General features: G+C 33.6%; 5 protein-coding genes across 11 annotated transcripts; 2 read left to right on the plus strand and 3 right to left on the minus strand.

Moving 5' to 3' along the window:
• Positions 1-2131: 2131 nt before the first annotated feature.
• On the minus strand, positions 2132-9096 carry GAPcenA (GTPase activating protein and centrosome-associated). Of its 5 annotated transcripts, none has more exons than XM_036372213.2 (11): positions 8940-9096; positions 7890-8603; positions 6795-7124; positions 6453-6636; positions 6198-6385; positions 4983-6124; positions 4841-4925; positions 4675-4778; positions 3884-4603; positions 3353-3820; positions 2132-2551 (listed from the first exon to the last, which is right to left on the minus strand). In XM_036372213.2, exons 2-11 carry the CDS (start codon positions 8146-8148, stop codon positions 2330-2332), a joined length of 3702 nt encoding a protein of 1233 aa, XP_036228106.1. In that variant the 5' UTR covers positions 8149-8603; positions 8940-9096; the 3' UTR covers positions 2132-2329. The 5 variants fall into 5 exon arrangements, with proteins under 5 accessions (XP_036228106.1, XP_036228104.1, XP_036228105.1 ...); XM_036372211.2 differs by having other exon boundaries at positions 8909-9096; XM_036372212.2 differs by having other exon boundaries at positions 8846-9096.
• A 365-nt stretch (positions 9097-9461) lies between these two features.
• Positions 9462-11253, plus strand: LOC106621191 (heat shock 70 kDa protein 14). Its single transcript, XM_014239937.3, has one exon. It carries the CDS (start codon positions 9609-9611, stop codon positions 11145-11147), a length of 1539 nt encoding a protein of 512 aa, XP_014095412.2. The 5' UTR covers positions 9462-9608; the 3' UTR covers positions 11148-11253.
• Positions 11254-11387: 134 nt separating this feature from the next.
• Prim1 (DNA primase small subunit) lies at positions 11388-16767 on the minus strand. The gene is made up of 4 exons (XM_014239949.3): positions 16566-16767; positions 12785-12947; positions 12554-12710; positions 11388-12480 (listed from the first exon to the last, which is right to left on the minus strand). Exons 2-4 carry the CDS (start codon positions 12915-12917, stop codon positions 11460-11462), a joined length of 1311 nt encoding a protein of 436 aa, XP_014095424.1. The 5' UTR covers positions 12918-12947; positions 16566-16767; the 3' UTR covers positions 11388-11459.
• On the minus strand, positions 13082-15829 carry LOC106621209 (PHAF1 protein CG7083). Its single transcript, XM_014239959.3, has 2 exons — positions 15657-15829; positions 13082-15584 (listed from the first exon to the last, which is right to left on the minus strand). The coding sequence occupies exon 2, from the start codon at positions 15326-15328 to the stop codon at positions 14027-14029; it is 1302 nt and encodes a 433-aa protein (XP_014095434.1). The 5' UTR covers positions 15329-15584; positions 15657-15829; the 3' UTR covers positions 13082-14026.
• Positions 16768-16979: 212 nt separating the features above from the next.
• On the plus strand, positions 16980-19505 carry Bet3 (blocked early in transport 3). 3 transcript variants are annotated; one of them, XM_036372363.1, is made up of 4 exons: positions 17016-17209; positions 18508-18918; positions 19114-19234; positions 19298-19505. In XM_036372363.1, the coding sequence occupies exons 1-3, from the start codon at positions 17171-17173 to the stop codon at positions 19198-19200; spliced, it is 537 nt and encodes a 178-aa protein (XP_036228256.1). In that variant the 5' UTR covers positions 17016-17170; the 3' UTR covers positions 19201-19234; positions 19298-19505. The 3 variants fall into 3 exon arrangements, with proteins under 3 accessions (XP_014096190.2, XP_036228256.1, XP_069968232.1); XM_070112131.1 differs by having other exon boundaries at positions 17017-17209; positions 19114-19505; XM_014240715.3 differs by lacking the exons at positions 18508-18918; positions 19114-19234; positions 19298-19505 and adding an exon at positions 17293-18396 and having other exon boundaries at positions 16980-17209.
• Positions 19506-19922: the final 417 nt, after the last annotated feature.

A 19922-nucleotide genomic window follows, 5' to 3' on the forward strand; every position in this document is an offset into this window, starting at 1 on the left:
CAGAAAACATTCTTAATATCTTGTGATTGTCAGTTGGGTCTATGTAACCAGAACGGATTTAAAAAAAACCGAAAATTTATTTATTTGTTACTGTAAAATAATAAAAAATTATAAACAAATTAAAAAAACTCCAGCGTTACCCCGTAAATTATGTATAGAAATATTGTTCAAAATTTCAGGATCGCCGACTTTAAAAACGTGAGTTGTGGGAAAAACGCCTTAAAGTTTTGAAATCTGATGTAAAACGTTCAAAAAATAAGTATAAAAATATTCGTTACTATGACACATTTTTACACAATCTTCTTGAACATAATGATATCATTCAAGACAAAAAAATTAAAAACCCAACTTCCCTTAAATGTGCAATTGATATGAAAATAAATGTTATATACATGTATATATGTATTTCCGAGTTTTATTCATCTTAAAATACTAAATGTACGAGTACATATTATGTATGTGTTTTATTCAGAACTCAAACTTTTTAGCATGACTGTAAGTCATACATTGAATTAAAAAAGCGTGTATAATGTTGCAGCACTGTGAATATATAAAAATAATATATACATATATACGAGTATTGTAAAACAAAATTTTTGTATGTATTACATATATTTGGAAATACGCCCTATAAAGAATATTTTGAATGCTTTATTATTCTTTGTTTATTATTTTATTGTGCTATTACAACACAATACAATATAATATTTTGCAAACGTTTAGTGCAGAAATGTCACATTCTAAAATCCATAGCTCAAACTTTCAAAGAACATACTTGTAAATATGTTAATGATACGCAATTTCGAATAAGACCCATCTCTTTTAATGCAAAAAAAGTTACAATTGCTGTGGTATTTTGCGATCCGTTCAACAGAACATACATATGTACGAGTATATACTTCTCTTAAACTGGAGTCGCCATTTAGTAACCAATAGAGCTTCATGCCGCGACATATTGATGTAAAACGCAAAAAACATATATCCAATTTCGAGACAGTTGTTATTAACTTGACATAAATGTATGCACATGCATTCTCATTTCTTCAGAATAGCTTACAAATATAACAAATTTTATGTTGAAATCAATATACAAGTATACATACATATGTATACATATATATAGATATAAGATTATATTGTATTATATATATATATAAGATTATATTGTATTATAATTATATATATATACGTATATGTATATATGCTGTATATTTGTTATAAATGAGTTCGCAACGTAAAAAGTAGTAACAAATATCGTTCGAATGTGAATTGAAAGTATTCGTTTTATATTTAATTTTGTATCGCAGGTGTCACCCGATAAATAGAATTCTACGAAGCCGTGTGTTACACCGAAGCAAATTATCGTATATAATTTTTTCACAGTACACATGTACATATGTATATTATACATACCGTGTAATTACATATTGTCTGTAATTTCGTACTGAAAAGTAATACATATAAATATATACATACATGTATACTATTTTTTTTAAATGAGAAAGCATATATATGCATGCATATGTACATAAGTATATGTAGAAAGCACGTAAAAACATATATGTATGTGCCTAGTTTTTTATATAATTAATATTTTTCCGTTTATTTCATTATTGTTATTATTTAACAATTTCCACTCTCCTTAAAATAGATGTAGGTATATTTATTAAAGTGCATATGTATTCATATATGTATACAGATGTTGCACGGTGTAAATACTAATGCAAATAAAAACTAGTACATTAAAACTTTAGTCTAAAACCAAAAGTAGTAAATTTATTGAATAGAAAATCATCTTTTCAACAAGTTACTAAAGCAAATTTTTACCACATAATATTAGAATGGCTATACATAAATGTTTAGGAAATCGCACAATATTTAAAAAAAACAATGGAAATGAATATCTACTAAGAAAACTAGCATACCAATACAATTCAATTAGATTATTGAATATTAGTATCGATTTAGTTCAAATCATTTTATTTAGAAATATGATATTTAGTTGTCCTTTGAAAACAAATAAAATTATTTTAAAAATATTTCACTATTACCTATATAAAGATATAATAAAATAAGCATGAAATAAAGAAGACTAATAATTTTTTTCTAACTTACATATGAAGACGGAATATTGAAACTCAGTGTACAAAGCCACAACATTTAATCTTTTTTCAATGTTTTCCACATGTACATGTATATGAAATAGTTAGTTGTAATAGCATTGTGTGAGTTGCATCCATTATTAAGCAGCAGTTACATATTTTTCAAAAAATTCCGTTAATTAAATTTTTTAGTGTATGCATATTTTTTTTTTTAATTATGTCGATATTTAAATAAGCGATGACTGTGGCTGCAGGTGCTGTCGGAAATGATCAGCTGCACCCAACCCTACATCAACACTTGCTCCAGAGCCAATGCCAACAATACGCCCAGCGCTAGTCTCCAGGGGCACTACAATGTTGCGTAAACTGTCGATGCTATTGCGAAGTTTAACGCTCTGAAATTTCGCTGGCAATTTCGGCGAACCTCCCACTGAGAATGCTTTAAACTCCTATGAAATAGGCAGCGTTCAAGAAATAAGACAATTTAAATACAATCAAAATTAATATGCATACGTTTTTTGGTGTGTTTTTTAATTGAATCAAACTTTTGTGTACAATAATAAAGAATCGCACAAAACGCTTAAAAAATATTTGTAAACGCAACTGCGTCTAATATATACTAACTAACCAATATAAAGTATTTCAAAGTGATGAATTTCATGTGTACATAAATTTGAATAATTCATTTGGCAATAACCGAACTGAAGAAAATAAATAAGAAATATAAACATTTGAAATAAATTCGGAGTTCACTTACAAATAGAATTATATGTATTACACTATACGACAAAAACGACTTTTTTTTCGGGTATTGGACCAAATCAATTTTTTTCGACTGATTATTACTCAATCAAACTTAATTTTCGAACTTCGAAGGCGAATAGCTCGATTTTATAGGCTAACTTCGATAAGCGGAAAAATTACTTTTTTATTTACATATATCAATTAGTTCCAATACCCAGTAAGTGTTATACAATGTTATGAATTGAAATGAATTTGAAAATTTGGAAATAAATGCTTTTGCACTTTTGATTTTATTTGTAAAATAACCAAGTAAAAACGCACGAGATAAAAATTAAATTATTTTATATAAATTGGATGTTGTCATGTGAAGAAAACTTTTTCAAAAGTCAAATAATGGCGTTAAAACTATACCTAAGTGTATGTTAACTTAAACTGGCATCTTAAAGGAAGCCTTTGGAAATTAATATTGAAAATTGCAGTGTCTCCATATGTACTGTTCAAGATACCTGATTACTGCTGGGTGAATTAGTTTCACTACCAGCCGCTGAGGCACCAGCAGATGCATGTTGGGTGTAAGATTGGAATGTTGGCAAAACAGGGTCGCGACTGCCACGTGTAGTTACCTTCTCTTGCAATGAATTCAGTGTTTTCGAAAGCCATGGTTGCCAACTGGTCCGATTGGATTGCATTTCTGTAATGGTGGCGCTCAGCTGATGATTCAAATCTTGATTGCGACATTCAGCTTCGACGTGTGCTAACTTAGCTTGTGCCAATTCCAGTTCTAGCTCACGGATACGTTGAGTTGCTATATTTATGGGATCAAGAGGACCTAGTGGTGCCTCTGTCTCTTGCTTGTTACAAGTCTGTTGCGTTGATTTCATACCACTATTTCTGCTTACTTGAGCTGGTAATCTTACACTACGATCGGCATTTTCCATTTTTTGTACACAATTCTTGCACTTCGACACTATGTTCTGAGAATGGAAATTTGTTCAATGGATGCCTTAGAAATAAGAGTGAACTTTAAAACTACTTACCATTACATTGCCTAGCGTCTCATTCAAATTTGTAATGTCATTTTCCAAGCGTTGTATTATTAATTTATAGTCCTGTATGATGCCTGTGTGTTTCCTTTCTTTATCTATTGCTCTTTCGTTAGCTTCAATCAATTTTTTTTGGTGTTCATCGATGTCCGCTTGTAATTTACGCCTCTCTTCCCCAAAACGATTTTCATAAATTTGTGCCTCTTTTTCCAGACGCTCTTTGTGTTGCTTTTTCAATTGGAATTCCTCCTCGTACTGTTTTAATTTCTTAATTTTTCGTTCACAAGCCATTTTCATAACCCGGCGTGCCTGACTAGGGCTGCGGCATTTCTTCGGTAATGTTACACGGAAATATTTTAGTATGCCTTCGAAATCAAGTTGACGTAAGTCAACCTCACAAATAGAAAGCAATGTCACAGCAACCTGAAAAAGCAAGGGTACGCCATCTAAAAGGAACACGTCGAGTACATGAAATACGAAACATAATGGAAAACGGGCTGTGAAGAGTGTGAGAAACCATTGCGAAGCGTACATGTGTGTCTCAATGCCACAAGTTGCAAAATGTTCGTGTAATTTGGGCAATTGATCTTTGATCAAACGGTCAAGTTGGTAGAGCCGTAAATAAAGTACTTCAAATCCTTGCTTATACAAGTCACGAAGGCCATAATCGTACATAAGAGCAACCAATACACAAAATGCATCCTCTTCAGGCATCTAGATAATGGAAGAATATGTTTAAAAATATTTACGAAAAAATATGTATATATTCATATCATACAACTTACATGCAACAGTAGACTTGCAGCAATAAAACTTAAGCCCTGGCAATAACCGACTTCACTGTCATAAACGGCATATGCCTTTGAGACCTTAAAGAGTGAGTCTTGTCCTAAATCAAAGGAATTTCCATTGTAAACGATAAATTTGAATCAGGATAAAATAATTAATTACCAGAACCACCACTCTCTTTGAAGCATTTGTGTGCCGGAAATGTTCTATGTATATCCCGTTGTATTACAGTTTCACATTTGGTTTCCTACAGAAAAGTTGGAATATTTTGGAATTTTTTGGCTTGCCAATGTTTATTACTTACTTTGGTAATTAAAATTTTATACATGTCAAGCATTTCAGTTTTGCCCTCAACATTTGCCAGTTTCTGCCATATTTTTTCACGCAAAGCTTCCGGTATTCCCAAACGTACCAAAGGAGCCAAATTTTTTGGCCTTTTTTCACTATCCCATTCCTTTAATATTGGATCCCACTCATCAAGTTTATCCTGTGAACAGTCTTTGGATACCTCCCCTGTACCGCTCAACAAGGGTTCATCACCATCTGAACTATAATCGGTAGGGCAATCATCCTCCATAGATACAATCGATGATGATCGCACAATGCGTGATAAATTGTTCATACCAAATTTCAACAATGAAGATTGTTGTTGCGGTTCATTGATTTCTTCAGACGGATCAATTGAGTTCACTTTCCAACTGAATTCATCGGTTGTACGTTCTAATTGTAGATAGAAGCGCAATGTCATTGGGCGTTTAGATATAAAATGATCCATAATGCGTATCTCACTAGCCGACTGTATTACAACGGGTGTCTCAATAACAAAACGTACAGGGTCGCGAATTCCACGCACTACTATATCGACTGCAACAGTCAGAAAATTTTTTGAAGCTTCAACATTTAGTTGTTCGAAAGCAGCTTCATTGGCCTTCCATTCGGCGCGTATAACATAAGGATAAAGGCATAGCGGCATGGCTCCCGAGCCATTGGCATTGTCACCAGCACCGACACAAACAGTCGTTGCTCCATTAGCGTTACCTCCGCCTACAGTGGTTGTAGGTGTCTGATAGCTCATGTTTACCATATCAATCAATTGCATATCGCCCTGACGTACTAATTTTCCGGGGCTTAATAGTACACCAAAACAGCGTTCTATAAACAGAGGTTGTAGTATATTTGAAGGTGTTTGTTTGACGGTAATTATAACTTCTTTGTCAATGTTAGCACGTAACTTGAAGCAATTACGATCACGTGGTACCGCCGAAAATGAGTTTTTGGCAACCTTTTCACGTATTTCCAGGGATACAATAAATTCATAGCCGGCCGTATTTAATGGATTTCCACTAACATCGGATGTCACTGAGTTCATCATATTACTGTCGATGGCAGATGTCAAACTGCATGTCATGCTTGGGGGATATGTACGAAAAGCCTTTTGAAAGCAAGCTTTGTAATAGAGAATTTAATATATAATAAATATAATAAAGTTTATAATAAGTAATTGTATATTTCCTCTCACCGCTGACTTGATTAACCGCTTCTGGTATATGGCAACGAAACACATGGCATTGAAAAAGCGCATCGCCATGTAACCAAGTAAATGCAAAGCAACCATTTTCAGCAGTTTCTACAGGGCCTCGAAAGTATAAAATAATGCTTTGTATCTCGTAGGTTGCGATGACAGAGTTAGTTTCAGCGTCGTGCAAGCTAATCAGTATATAGATAGAGAAAAAATTATATAAATATTCCTGGTATTGGTTTATAAATAACTTACACAACTAGCCCATCGGAGCAATTCGGGATGCTCACTGATATTTTAAGGCCAACTGACTCTGAATTACTGTTCAATTCATTCATAATTCGGTATATGTCGATTTCGGATTTGGGGGCATTTATGTTTGCAGCTCCAAGATATGTGACACCGGAAAATATAGTGCAACCCTGATCGATATCTGAAACTAAAATATAAACGTTTAAATACAATAAAATATAATACATACGTATAATGTTAGTTTCGTCTGTGGTAAAACATACATGCACAATACTATGTACCAAACATTGAACAGCAGTTTATAATTAAAAAGAATCTATCAAAATAAGAGGACGTGAGGCTCACCTTCTTCGTCTGTATCATTCTTCTCCGGCTTCATGCTGTCTTGTTTTTCTTCAACACCACCACCAATACCACCTGGACTTGCATCAATGCAGTCATAAAATACCGATTGACCAACTCGATTTTGTTCAGAAGTTGACGCGTCATCGCTTTTTGGTGTCATAGCATAGTCTGTGTGGTGGCGGTTTAATGATTGTGACTTCATTGTGGTTTTCGGTGGAACTAACTGTTGCTGTTCGCAATCGTTGTCTGGAACCAGCAGTGCCGGGCTTGACGTACCAGCCAATGGTAATGTCAGGGATTTTTGTTTACTCAACGCTACCGCTTTGGGTGCTGCAATATATTGATAATATGAGTACACTTCTAAATAGCAAAATACTAATGCCGTGTGGTTTAAAGATAATTCTCATTATTTATGAAGAGATGAGAGGCGTTGTTGTTATCGTGGCTTATGACGTTGCTATACAACACATTGTTCTGTTTTGTTAGCAGCTGTTAGTGGTTATTTATTTTTTATACCGATATCCCTACAACCGGTCATTAGTGAATGGTGAGGAAATAACGAAGTAATATTTGAAATTATTTAAAACTATTTTGTTAGCTTCTAACTTTGAAAACATAAAAAGGTAATAAAAATTGATTTAAAATTGTTTATCTTAGCTTATTATTTAAATAACTCATTTTATGGAAACTATACGAATGAGTGGAAAAAGATTACTTTAAACTTTGCACCAATTTTAGTAAAATATTAAAGCTACACAACTACGAATATAATTGATTTTTAGTTTTAAAATACTTTTTTCGAATACTTTGAAGGGTACAAGAATTTTTCATTACAACAAAATTACGTTTTACTGCACAAAATACAATCAACATATACATATGTACGTATATTTAGGTAATAAAATTTTCTTAATTGTGGGATATATAACAGCCAGCCCACCAGCTAACGTACATGAACATTTCAGATGATACGAGATTCGTGAAGAATAAATTTGTCTACGTATGTTTTTATTATATATCTAACTATAGTTATATAATTATAATTACATATAGATTTTACAAAGAATAATAAATAAAAAGTAAAGCTGCTCTTACCAGTTGAAGAAGTGTCTGAATTTAAATCTATTTCACGCAAAGCGTCCGTCATAGCATGTTGTAAATCAGCAATATTACGATTATTAGCTAAATTTAGTGTTGGTGATTTGTTGTTTGTCGGTATTACTAAAAGTGTACCATTTTCCGACATATCGTGGTGATCTATTGGAGTTGTAATATTGCTATCAGAAACAATTTCATACTCTCCACTTGTGGTTAGTGAGGATTCAGAAGATTTCGTACTAAGGTTATCATCCATGTCTCAATATCGGAGATATGTCTACCGGTGAATATTTCTAACGTAAATGTCTTCTATGTTTACTTCTTTAAAGTTGTTTAAGATGTTTTCAAAGTTCTGTATATGCGAGTACGAGCAATGTCGTCCGTTTGTACTCGTTTCTGTACTTTCATATGGCTAAATTTAAGCGGTGTGTGAAAGGTCATACATGTGTATGTATGCAAGAAAACTACTCCAGGTAGATATGTAGGTGCGTAGTATAAGGGACGGCCGCGTTTCGCTTTGAACAATACCCAAGGAATCCAGTAGGTACAACAAAGAAATTGAAAACTACAATGCAATACTTAGCTGTTTTTCCATGGGTTAGTCGAATGTTTTTTTATTTACATATTTCTAATCTTAAGTGACGGCTCGATTATAATAAACTAAGAATGTAATACAAGTTACTCTTTTTGTTCGTATTCTTAAAGCTTGGGCTGAAAATATACAAAAGCAATTAATTTTATTCAGATTCAATCGTCTCTTTTTTGATCTGATCGATGATGACGAATCGCAATCACTATTACAATTGAGGTGTTAGTCTATACGAGAATTGTACGAAAAATTACAATGTTTGGGTGGGTGGTGCGCCCGATTCCAGTACAAATAGCACAGCCAACCATTGCTATTATCGAATTTTGAAAACAAAAACCACATGAAATAATTTCCAAGTATATACTTCCATTTTTTAGCTAAATCAAACTTTTCACTGCCTCATTTATTGCAATAAGTGATACTTTACTCTATATTTTTGTTTTGTTATTGATTTTCACAATTTTTATGTTGATAATTAAATGTACAGCTATTTTCTGCCTTGTGAAAATCTCAACTGTGCCTTTTGACATCATTTTATTTCACTCCTTTTTATTGTTATTCGTTGAATACAAAGTGCTACCACTATGAAATAATAGAAACAACGGGCAGAAATCTCTTATTAAATTAATTTTCCGGCCAAATTTAGAATTTTGAAGAATTCATTATATATAATTTCAGTAAAATTTTCCAATTTTATTTAAGGAAGCAATACCAATTAGAAACTTTTAATTGATGTCGAAATGAAGATTATGAGCTTATTTTCATGTTTCTTATTATTATTCAATTTAAATTAAAAATTATTAATTAACTTAAAACGTTCGCGTGACAATCAAATTAAATGAGGCAATATATATATATATAAATTTTTTTTTTCAGCTTATCGCAAAACAACATTATCGAAAAGATTAAAATCTATCATTCTTGATTTATGTATATGTCATCTCCAGTCATGTATTTATTTTTTTCGTGTACACTGTATTAGATCCGGCAATTCTTATAACTGTCATAAAAATCGCATGCTACCGCCATGAAATTTTTATGAACACGCGCACGTTTATAGTAAAGGACAAATTTTATCATTTTAATATTTCTGTAGAATTCAACAGTGTGTTGATTGTTGAAATAAAATGTGGCCAAGATTCGGTATCAAAATTGGCAATAGCACGTTATGCATTGCTCATGTAAAAAACGACGGTAAACCAGAAGTTATTGCAAACAAACAAGGTGACCGAAACTCACAAGCATGTCTTCTCTGGGGTGGCGACGAGGAAATTGAGTGTGGATTAACAGCAAAACAAAAGATGGCCACACGTCCGAAACAAGCAGTCGCTAATAGTTTTCAACTGCTTATGCCACAAGAGTTAGATGAGGAAAGACTAAAAATAGCTATAAAAGAGCTCCCGTGCGACTATGATGCCCTCAGTCATACTTTCCAGCTTAAATGTCAAATACAAGACGATAAAAGTGACGAATTGAGAGAAAACGTTCGTGAATTGACACCTTTTGACGTCCAGGTTAAGCTTTTTCGTGCAGAATTGGAATTAGCTCGTCAATATCATATTTCATCGGAAAAAGACCCAGTTGTTGTAATCTCCATACCGAGTTACTATCCAAAGTCTGCTTGGCCAGAATTAGCTCGTGCCGCAAAAGAAGCAGGATTTCATGTTGCTCAAATTATTACAGAGCCGACTGCAGCGATACTTGCATATGGTATTGGAGAACAAGAAGTAACTGAAGTCAGCACCAATAACGAAAGTAAATACGTTTTAACTATAAAATGTGGAGGTTTGAACAGCCATTTTGCATTATACGAAGTTAGAGATGGACTCTACACCCAGTTGGATGCATACGGACCATATCCAATTGGTGGTCAACATTTCACGGACGCTCTAGTTCAATTCATTTGTGAAGAGTTCAAAAGAAAATATAAATTAGATCCGCATGAGAGTCGGCGATCTTTGTCAAAAATACGTAATGCAGCAACCAACTGCAAGCATATATTAACAACACTTCCCTCAACTCAAATATATATTGACTCACTTATGGATGGAGTTGATTTTAATGCACAAATGTCGCGTGCACGATTTGAAAGCCTTATTCAACCGGTTATTAACAATTTTATGCAGACATTACACGAATGCGTTGAACGAGCGTCAGTGGAACACAATGAAATAAAAGGCGTTAATGCAATTGTCTTGCTGGGAGCCACAATGCGTATACCAAAACTGCAATCAGTCATTGCGGCACGATTCCCCGACGCTCAATTACATTCAACAATCTCCGCTGATGAGGTAGTAGCTATAGGATGTGCTCGACAAGCCACATTCCTTCACAATCCACTGGAGCAAGACCTGCAGGCTACAGATGAGCGAATATATCTAGAAGAGGATCTTGTAATTTGGCACGGCAAAGACGAATCAAACGCGCAAATACTAATAGGGAAGGGTACCTCTTTACCACGCAAAGTACTGCTTGAGCTGAAACAAACAGAGGGTCCTGAAACTGACAGCGTTATCCACGTACGAAGTGGTGATAAAGTTGAAGTATCTTTGGAAGGTTTGACACCAACTGACAATGGCATATATCGCATTGAGGCAGATATTGATTGCAAACAAGTAGGCGCCGAACCTGTTCGTAAACCACATTTGCGAATACGTGTGGTCTAAAATTGTTTGAGATAATTTAGAAATTTCTCATATATATTTTTTTATAGTGAAATATTTCTAAACCTTTATTTGGTTAATGTTAATAAACTTATACATTTTACCTGAAGCTTGGGTTATTTTCACTTATTTTCAAATTGTAACATAATTGTGTTTTATACGTCAGTGGTGTTGAAATCATTTTGTTAATGCTTACCTGATGTTTTTTTTGGTAAAGCACTTGTCAAAAAAAAAAAATATGTATTACGAAATAAATATTTATTTTAGAATTAACATTTTGATTTAATAAACCTACCATACGTCATGATATGACATCTAAAATTCCATTGTTTGGTCACTTACATCAATAGCTTTTGCTTTTAAACTACTTTCCAATTTTCGCAAGAATTCTTCAAACACTACAACTCCTTTAAACATACCAGTCTTCTTGTAGTCTTTAATGCGGCTTTTGTCTTCCGGGCCATTCTCTTGACCTTTTGATTTGTCGTCAAATGCGTTAATCTCTTGCAATAACTGTGCTATATTAGGTACTGTAGTAGGGTCGAATTTTGCAGCTGCATTACAATTGAACGGAACACAGACCTTCCCAGTTCCTGGGTGAATACAAAACGGCGATTTGAGTAAATGATTCATACCTTTGGTGACATTGATGTCTAAACGAGGGTAAAGTATACCCAACTGAATCTCCTCAACAATATTTTTGAATTTGCGTGTCCATACGTTAGCAGTACCTGTTCGCATAGAATTTGTATACCGGACAAAAGTAGCCCATATTGTTCGCGAATGTGCACCATCATCATGCGTTTTCTTTAAATACGCTTCTACATCCTTGCGAGCCGTATCGTCCGGAATCATTAGTAATAATTTATTAACTCCCTTGACGTCTCCAAATAAATTCTGATCCTCCAATACAATCTCCTCAAATAATGGCTCGATAAATTTTAGCGCACGTCGAATACTATGATGCATACGTTCCCCAATTTGAACGCGCGCTATAACCACACCATTGATGGTAACGTTAGAGGTGATTTGTAGATACTCGGCAAGTGCCGATCGCCCTCTCGAATCTAAGTGGCGTGCATCATAATCACATACCCAACCGTGCACACCACGACGCCCTGAAAATACCCATAATATATGCTCGAAACCAAAATCTTCACGTAGAGCTGCATCAAGAAGACGGGCGGCTAAAGCCATGAATTTCCAGCATTTCAAACATACCGTTGCACCAGTGCAACAGGTGCGCACATCGTTATAATCATCCATGTCTATATCGAACACCAGCTCACGCTGTACTGGTTGCATTGCGGTTGATGTGATACGAAAGTTCTTAGGTCTAGAAAATTAAAGTATTTCAAAGTTAATATACATACTCGTACATACATAAACCAAATATTAACAAATCTCACTTGGTATTCATAACTGCACCAATGTCGATTTTGTGTGGACACGTCGAGCAGATGTCGTTTTCCAATTCACTTTGAGTATCGTAACAACGATAACGAATGTATATATCATCGTGAAGAGTGTAAGAGAACTCCCGGTTCGAAAAAATATTGCTTTCAGCTAAAGAGTTTCAATAAGCTTACGTAAATTATAATCATTCATAAAATTATGATGATAGCAGAGTTTTGACTTACAAAGCCCATATGATAACCAACGGTAAAATGGTTTATGCGGAAATAATCTTTTGTAATAGACCGGTAGCATGTCCGGAAGTATGTTGGGATCATATTTAGCCGTGTTCACGGTTGGAGTTTCTTCTTCTGGCATTTTAAATGTTCGTTGTTTATACTTTAATTGCTGAAATCATAAAAAATATAAATATCATTTAGAAGTGCGCTTTATAAAGACATCTTGTTAATTAACCTTAATTTGGCAACATTCATAATTCAGTGGATTTTCAAATACACCAAAACAAAAATAAACAAAAACAGTTTTAATTGTTGTTATCGCCATTTATTTTATATTTTTTTAACTTATTTCAATAGATTCAAATTTTTATTACATTTTATTACATTTTTTAATTTTTTTTACATTATATCCTTTTGATCTAACGGAATAAAAATGTGCACGTACAATTAATATAATATAGTAGAACTTTAGAAACTCAATGCAATTATTTAAAAAAGTAAACATATCTAGTTCTAGCTTCAGTGGCTACCCAACCAAACAACACTAAGATTAATCAGTGTTCGCATGTAGTCAAAATGTTGTTATTATACACTTTTATATGTATGTAAACTTATAAACTACTTTGTCAAACAGTGATTAATTTAAACCTTATTATCCTGTTATGTAAACATGTACTTGTGTATTATATGTATAGGCTTAATTTACATACATATTTAAGAATGTATTTATATTTATATACATTCAATACCTTTGAAAGTTTGGTATATTTTAGATGTTAAGAAAGAGTTCACTATATATAAAATATAATTGTATTATCATTAAACTCCTTATATACGTAGATATAGTGCGGTTACACTCTCCGCAGACCACAATCGATTTACCCACATATTAAAACGGCATTAAGTAAATAAATTTGAAAATCGCTGCAATAACTGACTTTTATGTTCATATGTATATTATATTTCAATGCGGTGTTAGTAGAAAACTGAACCAAAAATTATTTGCGGATATTGAAGGGCTATTGCGTTGGTCTTATTATGTGTTTATTTTGTCTCAGTGCCGCCTTTATATGTAGTGCAAATGGAAAGTAGTCATGGTTTATTTTTTTTTTTAACTTAAGCTGCTACTTTCAAGTTCTTTTATAATCTTAGTATTAGAAAATATTTTAATTAAAAATATTCACGAGTTGGTTGAACTTTTACTGCATTATAAGTCAGAGGTTGCGGACCCTGTGTGATTGTGTCTTTTCACGCAACTGATAAACTTATATCCTGCAATTTGTGCTCCTGGTAAGACTGCTCAGTTTGTTTTAATGGTGGAATCGTACTGTATAATGTTATTGAGGCGATGTGATTGTTTGTCATGACCTCAAATATTATATCCTGATAACCATAGCAAAAAGTTGCACCGAAGGGATTGGCAGTGTTTGTTGAGCTAGCGCGATGAAGCACCACCGGACGAGCTGACGGCACTACCGCACTAATCTCGTCCCATTTGGCGTATGCAGTAATTTCAATGTCCTCGGAGCTCTTTTTATCATAATTACAGTCATGATCATTTTCACTTTTCAAATTGAATTTGAATTCACAGCGATGGTACATGTTGAAGTTGAAATGTCCTGGGTAATTTGTGTGTAACACAAATTTTTTGCAAGTTTGGGTACGCGCATCAAATAAAACGTCAATGCCAAGTGTGAAATAATTGAAGAAAGTATCACTTCGTTTACTCTGCGCCTGGCGGTTTACACTGGAAGAGTGTATTTTCATTTTATCTTCACTTTTAAAAAAGATTCGATTTGGTGCACCAAGCTTCATAGCTACATCCTGACAGCTGTCGCCAAAGAGAACTTCCCTTGTAAAACATTGGCGCCGATGTTCTAATGCGCGACTAGATCCCTCTGTATATAATTTTAGTTTGAGACCCTTTGAATAACCATTTGTAGAACGTAACACTTTAGCTGAATCTAAATATATCTGTCGATGGTAACAAGAGAGTGGAAGCGGTGGAGCGCGTGTCTCCGAAACATTACTACCAGAGTAGAGAGACATTTTTGATACAACTGGCGACGCGCCACTTAAAAAAATCAATGATCCCAAACCATGTGCATATCCTTCTTGCAATTTACTATCCACTGGAAAAAAAAAACTCAATCCACGGAAGTGTAAAGCAAACAATTGCTTTGCAGCATCGTATACGCCAGGATGGGTAGCCCCAAAAGAATGTTCAATTTGTTCAATAGAGGGCAGAACTTCTGGGGAATTGAAGTGTACTCCACCATACTTCAGCTTTACCAATTTCATATTAAATACTTCAATGGTTTTCAAACGTTGAACTATCGGATCAAAAATTAAACGAACACCATCTTGAGGTAAATTTATTATAATATCCACACCCAATGGGTTTGTATCCGAGTAAAGTACTTGCACGCCTTTAATTATTCCCACTTGCGATTGTATTATTGCTATTGCTTGCGAAAAGTGCATCCCCAAAACGAACTCCCAAGCATCACATCCCATCGATAACTCAGGCACAATTTCTAAATCCAACATTTTATGACCGCAAGGGTTTAAAGATTCAGTATTGAATACTAGTGATGTCTTATTCCTTCGCTTTAAATAACAACACAAAAGAAATTTAAAAACTAATCACTAGTTATTACGATCCTCAAATATCGCAAATTTTAAATTTTACTCTAACAATGTATCCAGAAGAGGCTTCTGTGCCCCTGAACTTAGTTTCTTTTATCCAATTTCTTGTTTTTTCTTTGTGCGTTTGTATATTGTTTCTAATGTCTGGCGTCGCAAACTGAAACGCAAAAATTTTCAAATTAAAAAAAATCTATTCAGAACATTCAAAAGTCAAAAGTTCAAATCTTACTTGCAGGTTGTTATCAGTAACTCTGTTTGAGTATGAAAATAAAACTCTTTGAATCAAGGTAAATAAAATTAAAAATAAATTTGGTTTCTCAATTCGACGTAATACACACAAATCCACACAAAGCACCCAGCAAAAAAAAATATTTCGATTACAGCGAAAACAAAGACAACAGCTGAGTAGAAAATGAAAAACTCAGAGTTGCATTTGACTTTATACTTTTTGAATAACCATTAAAAGTAACTATAAAGCAAAAATCATAGGCAACTTGGTAAAAATAAAAATAAGAGAAAAAAGCCAATTTATAGTTATAAAAATATAAAAATAATATTTTTTTGTTTAATCATCTTATTTTGACGCGAATAGGACAAATCTGTGAGCGTTAAGTCGATTTCTTCAATAATTTTTTTTTTATTTCAAATAATTAATTTGAAAATTAAAATAAACACACTTTGCGCATGTTCTTATTTCAATGTGTATAGCGTAATTACAACTAAGTTAATTGAAAAATGTGTAGTATATATATATATATATATAAATTATTGAAAAAATTCACCTCCCGTTCACGGATTTATCACCTTCGAGTCAAAATGAGACGATTTAAAATAAATTATAATTTTCGCGGCCTCGTTCGTTGGGGAATCTAAACTATACATTCGCCAAAAAAATTATAAATATATAAAAAAAAATTTACTTAAAAATGGTTAGGGATTCACAGTGAATAGGGTATATTCAATAAAATTAAAATAAAAAAATCTCCGTAGATTTTACACCAAAGAGTAAAAACTTTCGATTAATTTGGTCACCGTATAAGACATATTTGAAAGCATTCCATATATATCTATATAAAAATATTACTAGGCAGCACTTTTATACTAATGGCGGGAATGACCACCTTTTATGTCAACTTACCCTTGTATGGTTTTAAACACACAACTTTAAACACTGATAAATATTCTTTTGCTTTTATTAACCAGTCCGTTTGCAAATATCGTTTATTAAACAAATTGAAAAATCTTATAAATTGTTTCAATAAACTCAGCCAATTTTCATCTATATCTATATAAATCACCACCACGCGAACAACTTGTCAAAGCAAAGGTAGACAATCACAGAGTTGTACAAAAGCAATCACTCACCAGTGTTCAAAGTGTACTGGGATTGTAATAGATCTACTTAAAATTATATCGAGAAGTAAAATTTGATAGTGAAGCAATTTAATTTATTGACATTAATTACCATTATATATTAGTCCATTATATAGACTATTTTTTATATATTAATTATTTATATAAATTATTAACCTTAATTACAAATTTGTGTGAATACAATACAACCATGTTCACGATGAAAACTTATACAATTCACCACCTTGGCCACTGAATACACCCCACACGTATACTTCTCAACAAATTTTATTTTGTTCGAAGTAAAAGTTAGAGTTTATCCTGTAAAAATTTAGAAAAATCTTGCTAGATTATTTCTGTAATCCTCTATTGGACAAGCCATATTCTATAATGTCTCGACAAGCTTCTCGTTTTGACACTAAAAAAGTTGTAAGTTCAAACTGATTGTTGTATTATTTTGATAGCGGGTAGTCACTATCAAAGGTTCGCTTATATTCCATTCGATTTTGCAGTAATTGTTTGAGAAACCAAATTTGATTTCACGTCTCAGTTTTACAATATTCATCACAAAAAGGTGAATGGATAATAACCACAATACGACAAACATTATATATAAACAGAACAAGGCTGCGGGAAACATTACTGTTGTAGCACAAAATAATCGGAATTTGCAAAATCAGAAAAAAATACAATTCATCCCCATGATGACTGCAGGTGGAGCACAAATTATTATTGGACAAGTTCCACAACAACAAGCTCAAACTTCTAATGCAGCAGGAAATGCTGCAACGAGTCTTATCCCTCTTCACGCGAACCAAATAATGTTACAACAGCCTCAGCAAGCAGCTCAGCCCATGCAACTACTTCAATTACCGGATGGTCAAACAATATTTTACCAACCACCTACAACTCCATTGACGCTTGATCCAAATACAACTGCTGCTCAAGCAACACCACAGCCACAGCTTATAAATATTAACGGTCAATTAATGCAAATAGCTACGACTCCCACACATCCTCAAAGTACAACAAGTGCCGCTCCAGCAGTGGGACAACAAATAATTATGATGCCTCAAGCAGGAACAACAACAGTTGCAGTACCTCAACCTGCTGCTGCAGTATCATCGCAACAAACAACGTCTGCCACACTTCCCAATAGTACGGCAAATGATGTCACCTCAGCGGGAGTACAAGCGGAAGACGACTCAAGTAAGGGTGAATCGGAAGAAGAACCCCTCTATGTGAATGCTAAACAATATAAACGAATACTCATAAGACGACAAGCTCGTGCAAAACTTGAATCCCGTATACCTAAGGAACGTTCCAAATATTTGCACGAATCTCGACATCGTCACGCAATGAATAGAGTGCGTGGAGAAGGCGGACGATTCCACTCAGCTCAAATTAAAGGTGAACTAAGTGCATCTGGCCTTAGTAGCTGCGATACGCAAATGCAACCGGTACAAACACGAGCATCTGTGCGTACTGCACCAAAATTAATCGCTCCACACCAAGGGCCCATTCCAGCGCCAACGCCTAATATTACAATTACACCAATAAAATAAATGATTTGGGAAAGTCCACAATAAACAAATCCAGTTTTAGTTATAAGGAAATTATACTTATATTTATTTTCCCCTCTAATTAAATGTTACTTAGATAAAGGCTAACCGCTATCAATGTAACAGTAATATAATTTCCTCTAATAAATAATTTGTAATCCCCAGAATGCAGAGTTCTTAACGCTCACTTATGGTGCGCTTGTAACTCAAATGTTACGTGATTTTGAAAACATCGAAGATGTAAATAAACAACTTGAACGTATAGGCTATAATATGGGTATGAGATTAATTGAAGATTTCTTAGCACGAACCTCCGCTCCACGCTGCTTGGAAATGCGCGAAACAGCGGATCGCATACAACAGGCCTTCCGCATCTACCTTAATGTGCAACCGACTATTTCAAACTGGTCTGCCTCTTCAGACGAATTTTCATTAGTTTTTGAAACTAATCCGTTGACGGAATTCGTCGAACTGCCTACGGATTTGACCAACTTGCGCTACAGTTCCATACTTAGTGGTTGTATACGTGGTGCTCTCGAGATGGTTCAATTGGATGTCCAATGCTGGTTTGCTCAGGTAATATCTGGCACATACATATAAGTAAAACGATTTTTGAAAATTCTGAAATTTAGAATCTGCTGGGATTCAGTTTCATTGTATTTAATATCATTGCCATATAGTTGATTGTAATTTGATTTGGTTCAAGATAAAAAAATTACGAATGTTTAGTTTTACCAAATTTTTCACATATATCACTTGTTTATAATTTAGGATCAACTGAAAGGTGACAATGTAACAGAGCTTCGAATTAAATTTGTGCGACGCCTAGAAGATGCTATTCCTGCAGGCGAGGATTAGGAGGTAGTGGCACTGATTACTGGAATATTTCATCGTAAGATTGATAGCAAAGCATATTATTAGCATTCCTGTATTACTCTTTGTTCAATTACATAAGCGTGACCAGCAAATTTTGGTTTTCAACCCCTATATTTTAAGGAAAAAAGCCCGCTTGCACTTCAAATGTAATAGAAGATAGGAATCTAGCTAATAAAGCTTAATGCGGCGAGTTATTATTTATATAATTATGTATATATTAAAACAACATTTAATTGAATTTACAATATTTTTAATAAAGGTAAACATTATAACAAAGTACAAAGCAATTCATAATTGAATATATTTATTAATACATAATACAGGCACTTTGGTTAACTTGAACTTTTGAAACAAAATAAAATACAAACAAGTACTTTGGCTTGTAAGGCATTTTTATACCAATTACTCACATTAAAAATAATTAATAGTGATTCGTTTGTTGTTGATTTATAATTCCAAAAAGCATCATACATGAGTTTTTGCATAAGTATACATAGAATATAAAATTCTTAGTTACTCTTTTGAATTTTTGTTTAAATTTCAATGGCAATATTAATATTTCTTTTTTTAGCTGGCTTCTTCAGGCATACATGTCATTTATGTATACATGTACACAAGGTATACACGACTATGTACAAAAATGTAGTTATGCTATACATTAACTATAAACACTATTTGGATATCATCAAAGGCCAAATTCGTAG

Source organism: Bactrocera oleae, chromosome 6 (genome assembly GCF_042242935.1).
Source record: "Bactrocera oleae isolate idBacOlea1 chromosome 6, idBacOlea1, whole genome shotgun sequence".
NCBI lineage: Eukaryota > Metazoa > Arthropoda > Insecta > Diptera > Tephritidae > Bactrocera > Bactrocera oleae.

What these genes read in the sequence shown, in the direction of transcription:
- Prim1 (XM_014239949.3), bottom strand. Translation starts at nt 12,917, where the DNA reads ATGCCAGAAGAAGAAACTCCAACCGTGAACACGGCTAAATATGATCCC. An exon ending in TTGGTTATCATATGGGCTTT is followed by an intron (nt 12,711 to 12,784) that starts GTAAGTCAAAAC and finishes GAAACTCTTTAG; the next exon opens with CTGAAAGCAATATTTTTTCG. An exon ending in GGTGCAGTTATGAATACCAA is followed by an intron (nt 12,481 to 12,553) that starts GTGAGATTTGTT and finishes TTAATTTTCTAG; the next exon opens with ACCTAAGAACTTTCGTATCA.
- Bet3 (XM_014240715.3), top strand. Translation starts at nt 17,359, where the DNA reads ATGGATAATAACCACAATACGACAAACATTATATATAAACAGAACAAG.
- LOC106621191 (XM_014239937.3), top strand. Translation starts at nt 9,609, where the DNA reads ATGTGGCCAAGATTCGGTATCAAAATTGGCAATAGCACGTTATGCATT.
- GAPcenA (XM_036372213.2), bottom strand. Translation starts at nt 8,148, where the DNA reads ATGGATGATAACCTTAGTACGAAATCTTCTGAATCCTCACTAACCACA. An exon ending in ATAAAATTTTAATTACCAAA is followed by an intron (nt 4,926 to 4,982) that starts GTAAGTAATAAA and finishes ACTTTTCTGTAG; the next exon opens with GAAACCAAATGTGAAACTGT. An exon ending in CAAAGAGAGTGGTGGTTCTG is followed by an intron (nt 4,779 to 4,840) that starts GTAATTAATTAT and finishes CCTTTGATTTAG; the next exon opens with GACAAGACTCACTCTTTAAG.
- LOC106621209 (XM_014239959.3), bottom strand. Translation starts at nt 15,328, where the DNA reads ATGTTGGATTTAGAAATTGTGCCTGAGTTATCGATGGGATGTGATGCT.